This window comes from Pelmatolapia mariae, linkage group LG17, assembly GCF_036321145.2.
Source record: "Pelmatolapia mariae isolate MD_Pm_ZW linkage group LG17, Pm_UMD_F_2, whole genome shotgun sequence".
Classification (NCBI taxonomy): domain Eukaryota; kingdom Metazoa; phylum Chordata; class Actinopteri; order Cichliformes; family Cichlidae; genus Pelmatolapia; species Pelmatolapia mariae.
In genome coordinates, this window is record NC_086242.1 from 25,471,518 (window position 1) to 25,487,118 (window position 15,601).

Genomic DNA, 15,601 nt, shown 5'->3' on the forward strand with positions numbered 1-15,601 from the left:
TTTCCTCATGCTGCCCCTGCTGTTTGTCTTTTCCTTTTATATCCTTATTCTTTTATTCATTCTTCAGCTTCTGTTCAACCTGGTACTTTCCTGTTAGGTCAGCCTGTCTTATAAGTTTTAGTTGCGAACAGTAACAATTCATTTAAAACTTTTACTGCAGACCTGATCTCCATTTCTTTACCGGGGGGCTTGGTGGTGGTGGGGGGAATCATCAGTTTCAGCAGATATGTGATCTCTATCGACCAGATCATTTTAGAAGAAGATCCTATTACGGATTCTTTCTTCCTCCCCTCCCTTTCTATCTTCTTCCAGCTCCTCCTCTGTTTTTTCTCTCCTGCATTATGTTGCTGGATATCCATCACAGTACAATGTATTGATTTGTACTGTAGGCATTAATTATTAGGAAAAAAAACCCTGTTCCCTGCTCTTTAGGGACTGAGTGCAGCATGAAAAATAACCATAAGTTTAATCACTGATGCTGAATATGCTGACAGTTGTTAGGCAGTTTGGTTATTAACAGGCACATTTAATGAAGCTACATCCACAGCATTAGTCATTTGTGAAGGCTTGATTCTGCATGAAGATGTTTGTTTGCTCTTTTCTTTATTTTGAAATTCAGTTGATTACAGAAAAACACTTTGATTCCTAGAAAGCAGGTGCTTTTTGACACCATGGTAAAATCATTATACCCCAAATTTTCTTAATTGGGGTCTCATTTACTTGCACATAGCAGGTATATTTGTTTATTAAATGATTACAAATAATAGCAAAATGCATTCATTTCTGTCTATTGAGATAAAATTGATTCATTGACCAGTTATGTTATTGATTAGTGTCACCACTCAAAGGGGATTTAGCGTATCACTTCAGCAGTGCTACGTGGTTTGACTGGTCTGTCTAGCAGCTTCAGGTTTATTGAGACATTATCACAAAATAGTTAAAAATAAGAAAAGATTCATGTTTAAAACCAAGCTAAGCATGAGCCAATGTGCCCTTTGGTCCTTCTTAATATACGTAGACTGTTCTTACTTCCTTTCCATCACATGTAACTGCAGCACAGAAATCCTCTTTAGAGAGATTTCAGAAACACTTATCATGTCTCACCATGAGCTATAATGCTTTCTGAGTCACTCATGCAGCCGAAATCTAAAAGTGTCTGAATACACAAGTAGGCATTTAAATGCCACTTGGAGGGGAATTGCAAGGTTACATCTTCATCTCATAGAGCTCTAAGTTTCATACAATAAGGGGGGCTGGAAGAGAGGATGGAATAATGGCACAGGCGTGGATTTCCCCGTCTAACTTTTATTAAAAATATACTTTAAAGAGACTAAAGTTTGTTTTACTTCACAATGGCTGTATCACATGAAAGAGCTTGGAAGACAGAGGACAGAAAAGGTTTTCAGAATTGAAGTTCATAGTAATAGTAATATGTGAAGTTAAATGAGACAAAACTAAATGACATATTGTATTGTTTTGTTTTGTTTTTGCTCCATGACTCTGGTCTGGTTTTTTTTTTTTTTTTTTTTGCTTTGTTTATATGAAAAACAAAATAATGATAATATATTTTCAATCTAGCTACTACTACTCCTTTACCAATCACTTTCTAGCTTAACGTCCAAGGACATCCTGCTTGACTCCTTCAGGACATAGTAACCATTTCTGACAGAAGCATGAGGCAGAATAGAGCTGGTATATATGGAGGAGACAGAAGGATGGAAATGAAGCACTTCATTTTGCATGATGAAACCCTTTTAGGCTGAGTGCCAGTACCTCGGCTCTGTGCTGTTACAGATAAACTTTTCTTACTTTTCTTTTCAGTAAGAAAAGTTGTATTTCTTACTGAAAAGAAGAGACTGGGAATCATTCTTGTACGATTCCCAGTCTTGCAAGGCTTCAGGCTTCATTTAAGTACACATTCAGTAGCTTTTAACATAGTTTTTATCAGCAGTAATGTTACTTAACCATTTATTGAAGCATTTGTTTAGGCCTCAGCATTTCAGTCGAGTTGAGGTCTGGGTTCAACTGGACCAGTCCAGCATGTTGATTCTTTTCTTTTTATAGCCATTCTATATAAATTCTCTGGTGTGCTCGGGATGTTACATGACACAATTTTTAACCAAGCTTTAGCTGTTGGACAGATGGTCACACATTTCACTCGAGAATACTTTGGACTACAGAGGAGTTCAATGACTGAACCATTTAACCTTCGAACTCAGGCCTGCAGTTTGCAGTTTCTCTGAGCATTGTACGGTCTGACCTTGGGGTGAATTCACCGGAGCTGGGAAGTTTGTGGCCTTTGTTAACAAACTGCTGAATGTTCCAGACCAGAACTAGGCCTGAAAAACTGAAGAAGCGTCTCTGATGAGAGGTGAAACGTCTTCAAGAAACTCAAAAAAGTCCGGTCACTTTTCTCTCCAAGCTCTTGAGATTACAATGACGTGGATGGCTGAGCCCTTCACAGACATATTCTATGGAAGTAGTTTCTTAAAGGCTTTGAGATCTTTTACAAAGTATAACACAGAGTCCTGTGAAAAAAAAAAACTCGTTTATTTGCACTTGGGTAAGAACAGAAGGTCCTAAAAACGCCAGAGGTGGTAAAATCTATTCTTGGGAGCTATGTCCTCTTTCAGAGTGACATGAGAGGGAAACACATTCCAGACAGTTCAGCAGTGCTGTGCGTTAGATAACTGAGTTTAAGTGTCGACTAGCATGCCTTTTGGGATTCAGACATTGATTACGATATACGACGACATAATCTGCATAACAGGTCACATTTTTGGGTCCGAAAATGTCAGAAAATCAATGATCAGATTTAGTCTGCTGGCAGTTTGTGTGTTATTTTCCTGTTCACTTCCTTCTCTTTGTCCTGAATGTGCATACTTAGGTGTTTTAAATCAGCCTTATAACAATAAAAGCCATTTGCACAATGAGAGAGTAAACTTTTAAGCCTTGTCAGCAATTATAATAAGTCAGATTGATGTGGTCTGCTCTTGTCTAGATTTTCATTATAATAGAAAGCCTTGCAATGCTTGCCAACAGTGGTATGTTAGGTGTAGTCTAGTCATTTACCCCTCACGGTCATCTGGTTTCCTCTCTCACTCTGTCTGCTAATAGCAGACTTTATTCATTTGCCTAGAGCTTTTATGTCATTTACAAGCTAAAATGTTTAAAAGGAGTCCGAAAATGAAAACCAGAAACCTCAACTGAGTCTGTGCTTCAGTAACTAGAGGATACAGACGATTAATTCTCTTTTCACATCGGAAAACATTTACAAGACTACAATAATAATAATGCTTTGGTTACAGCGTGAACATAATAAGTAACAAAGGTTCAATAAGGATAATCGAGGTAAAGCATCACCTTAAAGGCACTCAAAATTGTTGAGTGGCATCGTGATCTGTACTGAGATTAGGAGGCAGGTGGAAAAAAGCCTGGAGAGGTGGAAGTATGCACAGGAGAGAAGAGCAAGCAAAAGTGTGTAAATGTGAGGGAGACGGGTGGAACAATGAAGCTCCAAGGAATAGATGTAATGAAGTTAGATGAGTTTAAATGTCTGGGGTAAGCCATCCAAAGCAATGGACACTGCGCAAGAGAGGTGAAGACGAGTCCAGGCAGGGTGAGTGGGTGCAGACAAATGTCAGGGCTGATTTGTGATTTAAGGATAGAAGCAAGGGAAGGTTTAGGACATCTTAGAAATGAGCAGATCAGAGGGACAGCTCAGGTTGAGCAGTTTGGAGAAAAAGAAAGAGCAGTGGACATGGTCAGTGGAGCGAAGTGAATATATTGGACAAAGGGTGTTGGATATGGAGCTGCCTGGCAGGAGGAGGTAAGTAATGATAACACAGTATCATTGGTTTTGTATTTTATCAGAAATGACGTAGGCTTCAGTGTAGCATTATGCTGGATGCTTCCTGCACTTCAATTACATTAACAAATACATTCAAACAATGTCCTGTTCTGTTTGGGATGAGGTAATTCAGTTTTGACAGTATCTTCCATCTCTGATGACGGAGAGGAAATTGAATTGTGTTTCCATCTCACACAGCTCCCCCTCCCTGCCTGCCTCCTCTGATCTGTTTTTCTTCCACATCTCTCCTTTTTGCTGTGAGCCTTGGAAACTCTTCCTGGAATGAAATCCCTGTGTTAGTATTTAATTCTTTCCGTTTACTTGTGGCTTTTCTTTATCTTCCAATTAGAGCTAATGCACAAACTAAAAATGTCATCAACAGATTGATTAAAATATTCCAGTGTAAAAGTATGTGCAAAGAATAATTTAGCTTGTGTGCTGTGTTGTGTTACCTGCAATCTTGTCATCCTCCCTTATATGTCAACCTGCCTCATGTATCATCCTCTCTTTCTGTCTCTCTGTTATGAACTGTTACATGAATTCGGGGTCATGCCAGACTCTAGTCTGCCCCAAACATTAAAGCAACCGAGGACTTTAGTCCAGTACGACTTAGTAAAGCATCTTTCTTACTTTTACTGGATGTAAATGTAGGTTCCACTAAAAGGGTATGCTTTCAATCTGCCAGACGTCTGAATGTCAGTCCTAGTGCTCTTCTAGTTGTACCTATTGCAAGAAATGATTGTGTGTTGTCTTGTTTTCAGACGAGCAGTATTATTGTGCAGAATATGGCTCGGGCCCTACTTGTAAAAATTTCAACAGTACTTCTCTGCAGCCTGTGAGAAATGAAGATCCTGTAATGGAGCTAAATAAAAAACATTTTTTTAATACATACAAACTCAAGATGGCAAATATCCACCGGTGTGTGTTGAAGGGTTTGGGAAAGATAAACAAGCAGGATTTCATGTACTTTGATAAAATCTATGAAGAGAGAAGAGTTGTGCATTTTCGCTCTTGTGCATACCTGTCCATTAATGTGACAGCTTGCATTCTGAAGTGGTACTGAGGGGAAAAGGGTACATATAAGTTACGGTTTATGGGCAACAAAAGTGATGTCCCATCTGCTGGCACAAGGCACCCTTTGGTAGGATTGTCTGATTGCTGTATTCACCTGTCATTCAGGTGAATACAGCAATGAGTATTAGCGCCCTCGGGACTGGTAGAAATAGTACAGAGATGTGGCGACATGACTGTTTGCGTGCGAAGTGACCATTGTGGCACAGATAAATGGGTCCTTAGTGAAACTGCCGTATAGCACCAAACCACAACAACAGCAGCCTCAGGGCAGGTTATGTTGTAAGATAAAGGCCCTGCAATAACAATAAGGTAATAAAAGTCCAAAAAAAGGTCAGTGTGTGCATTGAAAAAGGAACAGGATGGAACAGCATGTCTGTCTTTAGGAACATAGCATCGCTTTGAAACAGGGTGCAGTGTTTGTTGCTGTTTGTTGTGGCTTGACTGAACAGACATTAAACACACACAGTATTGTGCTTTGAGCCAGAGCTGCTGCAGTCGCCAGCAGTCTTTTGAACTGAGTTTGAACTTACACACATGCACACACCTACTTACATACATAAAGATGCACAGCGATATCTTACGTCAGTGTAACCTTTTGGCCAACTATAGTTGCACAGTACGCCAAAGCACATTTTGCATGATAGAGATCAATTCAAAGCAGGTTACAGAGAGAAGATTTGACTTGGCGAGCCCCTGATAAAACAGTCCTCAGCTGTGTGTCTGTGTGTGTGCATTTGGATTTTTGTATTATCAAGAGCTTGTTTCTCACTATGTCTTTACCCCTGACAGTAGACATAGTCAAGTTTAGCTTTAGCCCTTATCTCGAGGACTGGAGTCTGGCTTCCTCTGCCGTTTATTGAGAGCCTTGAAATGACTGTAGAGTGTGACTGGACAGAGAACAGAGCCTTCTGGATCTTATTTAGGATTATTAAATATTTTGCTTCTGTTTCCCTTGGGATTAGTGGTTGAATGTAAACATTCATATTGGAATCCTTTAAAACATCTTTAGTTCTCTTGTTGCATTTACTGTAGCATAGAGAAAATGACAAATAACAAAAAATAAACATTCAATTTAGATAATCTAAAAAAGAGCCAAGATAAAATTAAAATCCGTTTCAGAGTACTTATTGTCAGTGCACAGTTATCCAGTGATTAATAATCCAAACCTGAAACTGTTAATTGCACAAGTGACTCAAAAGCTGTAGCATTACACACAGATGGTCCTTGAGCCATGCTGGAGCCACGCACAGCTACTCTGTGTTTCCCAGACCGCTTCATTTCTGTAGTTCCTAATTATGTTATCTACCACTTTCTAATCATACATTTCATTTAATCCACTTTACATGCAAAAGTTGACACTTGAAGGGAAGAAAGGCCACATTAGTCTTTGTCTTAATTTGCACTCTGTGCCTCTACCCTAGTTCTCTCTATCCTCTCTTTCATCTGCCCTTTCTCCCTCTCACAGTGTAAAGCCTTTTCAGGCTTACTCAGCATTTTCTTATCAATGCCCCGATGGGGACAAAGCTTTATGCAACGGCTGTGTGTCCACATCTTTCTTGCTCTTATTTCCCTCTCTTCATTCGCTTTTTCTCTTTAGCTTTCATCTGCTTTGAGCATCATCACATTGTTCTAAACCATCTGTAAAAATCAAGAATAAGTCGACCAGTCACTCAGACTTCAGGAAACCCAAAAATGATGTCACCATCTCACAGCAAAACAAAGAAACCATGGTCATTACAGAAGAGATTAAGCAAAGAAAGAAAAGCACACTGTTCAGCCGGATTTCTCTTACCTGGACCAAATGAACCACATCTCCATACGTAGAGCTATTAAGCCAAGCACAGCAGCTGTGAACAGCTTTGTGTATGATAAAGAAGTGGTGCATTGAAAGGCAAAGCTGGATTGAAAAGTGATTTCAGAGCTTTGTGGTTATGTAAGATCGCAGCTCTTTCAAGTGTGCGCATTTTAGTTGGTCTCTATTATTGTGGAAATTGCACCCTCTGCCTCCTGTCACTGATGGAGTTGAATAACACTGTGTTCACATTCTTCATCCTGTGCCAAACACCTTCATGTTTAATTTATTCAGACTGAGCTTTCTCCTGCTGTCCTGTCTGACACACACATCCAAATACACCGTCAGCACAATGCTCAGACAGAACAGCACGCAACCTGTCTGCATAATGCAGAACACACACACACACACACACACACACACACACACACACACACACACACACACACACACAGAGCTGTCATCCTGCTACTCATTTCATAGTTTTCATTTTTTCAGGCGGGGCTGTTGCATAGTGCTGTATGCTACCTTTCTCTACAGCTCTCTTTTAATGCTTTTATTTTTCTATTAATCTTCCAATTGCTTGTTTCTTTAGGACTGTCCATTATTGCACTGGACAAATGTAGTATTGTGTTTATATAATTGTTGTGACTGATTTCCTGGCATTAACTTTATTTCCCCTGAAACTCATTTACTCCGATTGTTTTATTTCAGCGTGTCTGTATACACATGCATGACTCTTGAGATATCCGTCAGGCTGCTGTCCAGACAGCCAGCCAGCTGGCTGCAGGACAGTTTGACTAACAGTAGACCGACCCATCAAGCTGATGAATGAAGCAACACAAACAGGAGCTCTTTATCTCAGCTCCTTTATTATACAAAGAAGATGACCATCGTGTCTGGCACAACAGCCTGTATTCCAAACCCTCAACGTCAGAATGAGAGTCGATGCCAATTTAACACGAAATATCAGGTATCAATAACATGATTTCATATTGTCTATTGATTGAGCCACATTGCAATGGCCCATTAACTTGACGACAACACAAATTTTGTTAAATCTTGTGTATTTGGTAGACAGATTTCTTTACAGTCAGCTGTGGCCCAGAGCTATTAGTCAGAACCTTCTGTTCAAAAATCTCTGAGGTTATACTGAAAACAGGTTCTGTAAAACAATCTTCCTAAATGGTGAACTAAATTTATAATTACGCAACTTCTTACTAATTTTCTGCCCAGCCCCACTGCATAGGTCACTGTTACACACTGGATTATGTTATAAATATGGGTTCAAGGCAGATTTCCCAGTTTTCGAGTATCAAAATGTAATACTTACCAGTAAAGTACATGCCGACTAATAAATGGGTAGGTACATACTGCTAAGTACTTAGCAGTATTTAATAAAATATTCATATTCACAGATACTTAATAGGAACAAATACTTGGTCATATTAATGTTACTACTTGTGTAACTGTGTGAGACTTTTTACTTGAGTGAACCAAATGTTAACATTTCTAGCTCAATTAATAAAAGCTAATAATTGTAGCTTTAATAATTCTAATTTGTGTCCTGAAGTATGATGTTGAAAGACACGTTGATTATGTCATCTTCATCATCATGATGAGTCTGGCATCTGGTTGGAAGGTGAAATACGATGTTCATGTTGTAGCTGATTTACAAAATGTTCCTGTGAGTTTGTGGGTGCTGGATGCAATGTTACGGTAAATCAGAGTATTATAGGGATAATGTAGTAGAAACAGGATAATAATAGGCATGTGTGTCATGCCTTTATTGCCCTTGACCTCTAACCTCACACTGGGACATTTTTATGGACTGAGTAAGTGTGAGTGTAGGTGCCCACATGCTAGACTACTTTCATTTCAGTGTCTCTGTATGCGTTTTAATTTTAGCCAAGCTGCATCCAGTCCACTACACAAGCAGTCAGTTGGTGGGCTACTGTCCACCAGTCTTGTGGCTAAGTGAACATTCCTCTGTGTGGCCCCTTTGGCCTTTGCACTCACTAACACTAGGGCTTTGACCAGAGGATAGGGGCCCACACAGGGCTGCTGGAGCTCAGTTTGATACGGATTACTCAGGGTCTGATCTCTCTCTACACACATAGCAGTGGCTGAACAGACGAATCTGTCCATGGTCAGTGTTGTGTTTGTGCTGTATACAGTATATATATGCATGCACCAGCAGACATATACTCTCTCTCTCTTCTGCATCGTTTGTAGGCCAGTTTTTTTTTTTATTTTGCTTGGTTATTCAAACCATCCATTCATTCTCATTACCAATCTCTCATGTCTTTGTGAGTCATCAGTACATCGCTCTCTGTGGCGTGTAGGAGGACTCCAGACGCTCTGCCTTCTCTACAGTTCAATCTATGCTTCCATCACTTTTTTGTCCCCATTCCTGGTTTTTTTTCGCTTCTTTGCGTCTCTCTTGTTTGTGGAGGAGGATCACAAGTTAAAAATAGTGTTCCGGTGTCACTTACCAAAATCTGTCAAAACAAGATATATCCAGAAAAAGTAAACTTTTACAAGTGACAGTTATTGTGATCAGTTTTTTGATCTAATTTTTACTGATTGGTTGGACCTTTATTTTCTTTCTCTGAAAAGAAATTGAAAGTTTCCTTGGCTGTTTGCTTACGTCCACCCTCTTTTCATCTTCATCTTAAAACACAAGATAAAATACTTTTTCCTTTTTAACTCTTTTTATGTAATATTAAAGGGAAAAATAAGACGCTGTGAAGCTTTATAAACGCTCACTTACATGCTTTTGGTCGTAGCTCCAAGCTCTTGTAAGATCAGAAAAGTGGTGGCTGTAATATCAGCATCTTTAATGCCTATGGCTTTAAGCACAGGTGAAGACAGGTGTATGTTTGCGTGTCCACATACTTTTACATACAAGCCATCAGGGATTTTTTTTTTTAATTAAAAAAAGAGCTGTGTGAAAAAGTAATCATCCAAAACCTCTGATCAGTGCATTCATGATTAATTCATGTGTACAAAATAATGATACATTAAGCACACATTGCTCTGTGCGTGCGTGTTGCAAGGTGCAAAGGCAGCATCTTGTTTTGGTTAGAACCAGGCGAGGTTATAGTGACGGATACACAGCGCACACGAGTGGAGAGGGAGGCGGAGCACTTGTCCTCGCTCCATTCATTGTGAGCAAAGCCTCTGTCTCTTGCTTGTGCCTGATAGGCCGCCTCTGCAGAGAGAGAGAGAAAGAGAGAGAGGTTGAGCTTGTGGAAAAAGAACAGAGGGAGGAGCTGGAGCATGTGAGCATACTGACACATCAGAGAGAGCAAAGAAAGGCAACAACAGAGGGGACGCAGAGATTTGAGGAACAGAAGACAAGAGAAGAGGAAGGAAGGAATCCTCTTAGAATCCTCATCTGTTCTTCTCAGAGAAGGAAACGCTCATCCTTCCTGCCTTGTTCGTCCCCTTGTGTTACTACTCTCAGCTGATCTGGATCTCCTCCTCCCCACAGCCTTTTGGAGAAACACTGAAAACTGAAAGATGCAGGAGAAGGTGCAGGAGAGGACGGCAGAGATGAAGCGATGACTAACATGCATGATGGGGTTGTGTGTGTGGCGGATGCTTGTGTGCGTGTCTGCGAGACCCCTATGGCTTTAACTGTATGGAATCTGGCCCTTTTGGTTGGCATGGAGATGGATGCGAGGTGCCTTCTTGCTTAGTAAATCACTGCTAGCAAACAAACACTTTTTTTTTAGTCTACACTCTGTGTCGTCTGGTGAGTGTAACAGCTTTGTGTGTCTTTCTTTTCTAATCTCAAGCCATAAAACTGATTGAGGAAAAGCAGGCTTTTCTCTAACTCTGGATTGAGTGTCACTTAGCAGGTTGAGCACATAGGGCCTGACTGATCCCCCCATAGAAAGAAACTCTGGAAGCCTGCTTGCCTGCTTGTGATTTTGCAGTGATTTCGGGACCTTGTTACAGCTCAGCTCTAATTAAGCCAGAGGCAAGCAAGCTGGTGCCTTCCCATTTATGTTTTGCCTCCTTTCAGTCTCTCTTTCCCCTCCCTCTGTCCACCCCCTGAGGCCTCATCGTCATCATTAATTTCTATTGCAAGCTGCACATGAATAATGGAAGGAGCAGAGTTTCCTCTGGACTAGTGCCTTAGGGGTGGGAGGCAAACGGAGGAGGACAGATGAAGAGACTGGAGAGTCAGAAACCAGAAAAAAGGAGCTGAGCGCCTCACTGTACACTCTGGGAAACTGAGGGGTGTGTCCAGTGCTGAATAAATGAATGGAACATGCAGGGAAGATACGGAGGATGAGCTTTCACCATTCTCTACAACAAGTTTGAATACACACAAGAGATAAAGAAATGGAAGACATCAACATTAGACCAGTCTTCTGTGCTTTTATTTTCCCTCCACAGTTAGTATAACAGCCTTGGATTTTGTATATATATATATATCTATATATACACACACATATTTTTATCCACCTTATTGACTGAATCCCATCTATTTGGCACTGAAACCTGAAACCGATCACCTCAGTGAAGTCTCAGAGAAAAAACAGGACTCGTAAAGCTTCTGATTGAAATGGAAAACGATGACAACCTGATGAGTAAAGGCTTGACGGACAGTAAAGAAGGGTGGAGGCTCTGATCTCACCTCTTCCATATGGACAGACTTCCTAGAACGTGCCTGAACTTTGTTGCTTTGAAAACAAAAGATACCTAACCTCGCATTATCATGGATGACTCAAGTATTTTGAGACGCAGGGGCCTGCAGGTAGGCTTCTAGTGCTTTTTTTTTGCTGTTTGTATGTGTGTGTGTGCATTTTTTTTTAACTTAAGACTAGAGCATATTATTTCTTTGTAGTTTGCAGAGATAATCTGTCCTGCACTGAAAGGAGAGATTCAGAATACTTGAATATGAAGATTTCTTTGCACAGTTTTGATGCTGCTGCATTCTTCAAACATGCACCCAAGCAGTCACAGAGACTGACCTATCACATCACAATATACCATTATTTTTTCATACTCACTTAAACAGATCCGCAAACCATATCACCAGGCCTATCCAATTTTTCCTCTGGTGGAAGTCGGTAAATGATGCAACAGCTCAGTGAACAATAACAAGCAATTGTGTATCATAGCACTCAGAATGTGGACAGCCTGTCAGGTTTATGTCACACCTTTAAATAATAACCATTTATAATTCAAGCAATTAATATATGAAGGACTATATAAGAGTTTTGTTATCTTTTAGCTCCATGTTCTATTAGTAAGAACATCAGTCTAAAATCTAAACTACTAACTTTAAGGCTACCAATGTGAAATGGAATGAAAACTGATCCTGCTGTTAGACCAGACAGTGTCTATCATCCATTTGAATGAATTTTAAAAACAAATTAATTCAGGTTACATAGATCTATGTAAAATCATGTAACATCCCTGCTTGTGTTGTCAAACCCAATTATGTATAGGTTCATTCTTCCACTACAAATGACCTTGTCAGTTTTAGGGGTGGAGCATCTTGAGTGGTGATATTGTACTGATACAGGGACAACAAATATCGATACTGCAGTAAATTAAAATACTTTGGGAAGACTATGAACAAAGAGGGCTTACCTCTTGCATCACCATCCTGAGATAACTTGAATTAAATCGGCTAATTCAGTGCAAGCTAATGGCCCAGTCACATGACTAAAAATAGGACAGCAACCTCCTGACATCTACAAGAAAAAAATACATTGTTGGCTGCCTGGTGTTTGTATTACATTGAAGTCACTCTGGGAGTGATTGCAGCTAGTGGTGACTAATTGCTTACAGAGAGTTTAAGGGGGGTTGCACACTTGTGACCATGTTTGATTGCAAGGCGGTTGCACAGATTGGCTGATAGGAGGCAACCTTTCTGCAAACAGTTGCAGTCTTACGTGGACTGACTGCAGTCATTCTCAGAGTGAAGGTTTGCAAATAATTGCCTCATTTATAAAAGCAGACAGATTGCCAGCATGTTGCCATCAAGCTAAATGAGTCTTTCTCAATGAGTATAACTTGAGGGGACTCGACTCATCTGGTTGCCAGCTGGTTGCATTATCATTACGTTGCTATAGAACAGGAAGGTTGCTGAAGGCAAATGTAACAATTAAATGCACATTTCTGTTAAATGTGAATTTCTGGCTATGTAAACAGCGACAGATATGTGATTTTCGCAACTTGAAAAAAAAAAAATTTAAAAATAGATTCATCCAGTAAACCAAGATACAGTTTTTCGTTGCATTGTTTTTCCTTCTTTCCCGCACACGGCTGAAAAGCTGAAAAAGAAGCTTGAGAAATATTGAGTCAGCAGATGGTGTCATCTACATCCTAAACCAGAGAGGCCAAGGAGAAATGCATGTGTTAGAGACAGGTTTAGTCTAAGATTAGCTCTTTTCCTTCAGGTCTGGCCTTACACTGTTAAATTTCCAGGAGAAATGAGGACACAAGGTTCTGCATACAGTGGTGATGAAACGGTGTTCTAGTACTGTATTTATGGTGTTTAAATAGCTTTGTGTCGAGAGGAAGTAGGGCTTGAATGAGGCCACCTTGTAAGGAGTGACAACCTGGATTTGCTGAGATTAACTTTGTTTTCCACGTTACAGCGTTGTAGTGTCAGGTCACTGACAGCTTTTTAGTGCTTTTATTTGTGAACAACAGTTAATCGGTTAATTGAACACACTGCTAAAATGGTTTTGAATTATTGATATAAAAGGATTTTCTAAATAACACCAATGTCTAGACAGTCAACGACCAGTATGCTTTTATTACTGCACACAGTGTTATACTCGAACAACTACAACATAATTTACTACTCGAGTATTTCCATGTAGAGATCAATAACTAATACTGACATTGTTGTAATGTTGACAAATACTAATGAAACAATGTTCTCCCTCAGCGCCAGTTAACCAGTTTTTACGCACTCATGTTCACCAGAAATCGAGAGCTGATAGTTTGTGAGGTTCAGTGGTTTAAGGCTTCATCCTTAAATCAGACTTTTACTCTTTCACTGTTACGTCTCATCATAGGAAATGACAGGGTAACAATGGTGCTGTATGGTTGTCTTTATGTGAAAATTTTGCCAAGCTGACAAACCGAAAACTGACAACTGCTCATTTGTTCATCTGCACACAGCAGCTCTGTCTGGGCTGGGTATATTTGTTGGAAGGGATGTCCTCTGGCATGTTTACTCTCTGTAAATCTCTTTATGGCTGGGTGCCCACAGTTGGATACAAACCCTGTCGGCTGGACAGATTAAAAGCACAACCAGCTGCCATGAATTGCTAGACATGGACCCAAATGTAGACTAACCAGACTCGCTGAACAAACTGAAAAAGCACCTTTATTTAAAAGGTGGATTATTTAAAACAACAGAGTCCATACAAAAAAGAAACACAGGGAATTTAAACTGAATCCACAATACTAAACAACTGGCTGGGAGTATGTAGGATAATAGACAACGCAACAAAGGATGTGCGGAGCCTGGGGCATTTTATACTAACTGACAAATTAGGGCTAATCAGGGGGATGGGGCACACCAGAGTGGAACAGGTAAGACAAATCAGGAAATAGTGAGATAAAGGAAATGAAACTAAATAGTAGACGAAAGACTATCAAAATGAAACAGGAAGCAACACAAAACCCAGTGTTAATGACACCAGCAGTCCGAATCTGTGGCCCTTAGAGGCTGTAGTGTGTGTTTGCTCATTCTTTAATGGTACCAGTGCTGAAGCTAACATGTTAATTTGATTTGTGGTGCTGTAGGAAATGTAATTGGGTCATTACAATCAAAATCCTTTATCCGCTGAAAAGAAAGAATGATATCATGAAATACCATGCCTTTTTAGATATATTTAGTTGAAATTCTGGCCAAAGGTCAGTCATCTTTTAAAGCGATAAATATCTGGAGCTTTCTTTGAGACTATTAGACAATTGGGTTTTAAAATAAACCATCATGGCTCAAAAGGTTGCTGAAAGGGACATTGTAGGCTTATAATGACACTGGAAGAAATGTCAGGGTGGCCACTGAAAGGGAAAGCATTTTAATAGCAAAGTTGTTTGTTGAAGTACATACTGGAATAAAGATGCACGTTTTTTCCACCATTAGAAAAATACAGAAGTTGAAGTTAAGCTGGTGAAATAAGAGCTCACAAAGGATATCTAACAACAGTGACTTTGGTCTGTCTACAATCTTGTTTATTACTGTCTTAAACAATTTCTCAGGGAGCAATCAAATGTTAGATTGTGAGATAATGATGATGATTTTATATTTTTATATTTATTTACATTTGTGAAGTTCTTTTTGGTATAGCAGTTTATTATGATTACTATTATTATTATTATTATTATTATTATTATTAGTAGTAGTAGTAACATAAAAGTCTTTAAATGTAACTGAGTAGATGTAATGCAGAAGTGTATGAATAGTATTAAAACGAAAATTTCCGGACAAATAAATGGATAGACTCGTTAACATCTTTAAGACTTTACTTTGTAGGAACCTCAGAAACACACTAAAGGTTTGTGTGAGCAGCGTCCTTTTTCTGGCTTGTGAGGCACGTGTTCTCTTATTAGCTTCCCAGTCAGATAAGATATATAGCCTGAGGTCGGCAGTCGGCCTTTCGTCAGGCCACTGTCAGCCTGAAACTATGAGGTAGTGTGATCTTTCAAAGCCAAACACAGAGCACAGGTCACCTACTTGACTGCTGGGTTAGAGATAGTAAAAGAAAATGTGGTCGGGGTGAAAGGTCAAACAGATAGCTGTCATGTTAAGCTTAGTGGATCGAATCGGATCGGTATTCTTTTCGCTGTCTTCTGGTGTTTCTGTGTTGTTTTCTAGGGTGAATATGTAGGAGTTGGTG

General features: G+C 39.7%; 1 protein-coding gene across 6 annotated transcripts in view; it reads left to right on the forward strand.

Moving 5' to 3' along the window:
• mast2 (microtubule associated serine/threonine kinase 2) overlaps nucleotides 1-15,601 on the forward strand; it is a 155,781-nt gene that overhangs the window by 39,954 nt on the left and 100,226 nt on the right. Inside the window, exon 1 of one of the 6 annotated variants that reach the window (XM_063500924.1) lies at nucleotides 10,036-11,487. The exons of the other annotated variants lie outside the window; for them this stretch is intronic. Coding sequence (XP_063356994.1) covers nucleotides 11,449-11,487 — 39 coding nt within the window. The 5' untranslated portion in view covers nucleotides 10,036-11,448. Of the gene's footprint in view, nucleotides 1-10,035; nucleotides 11,488-15,601 lie in introns of those variants that run through there. 6 annotated transcript variants of the gene reach the window in all.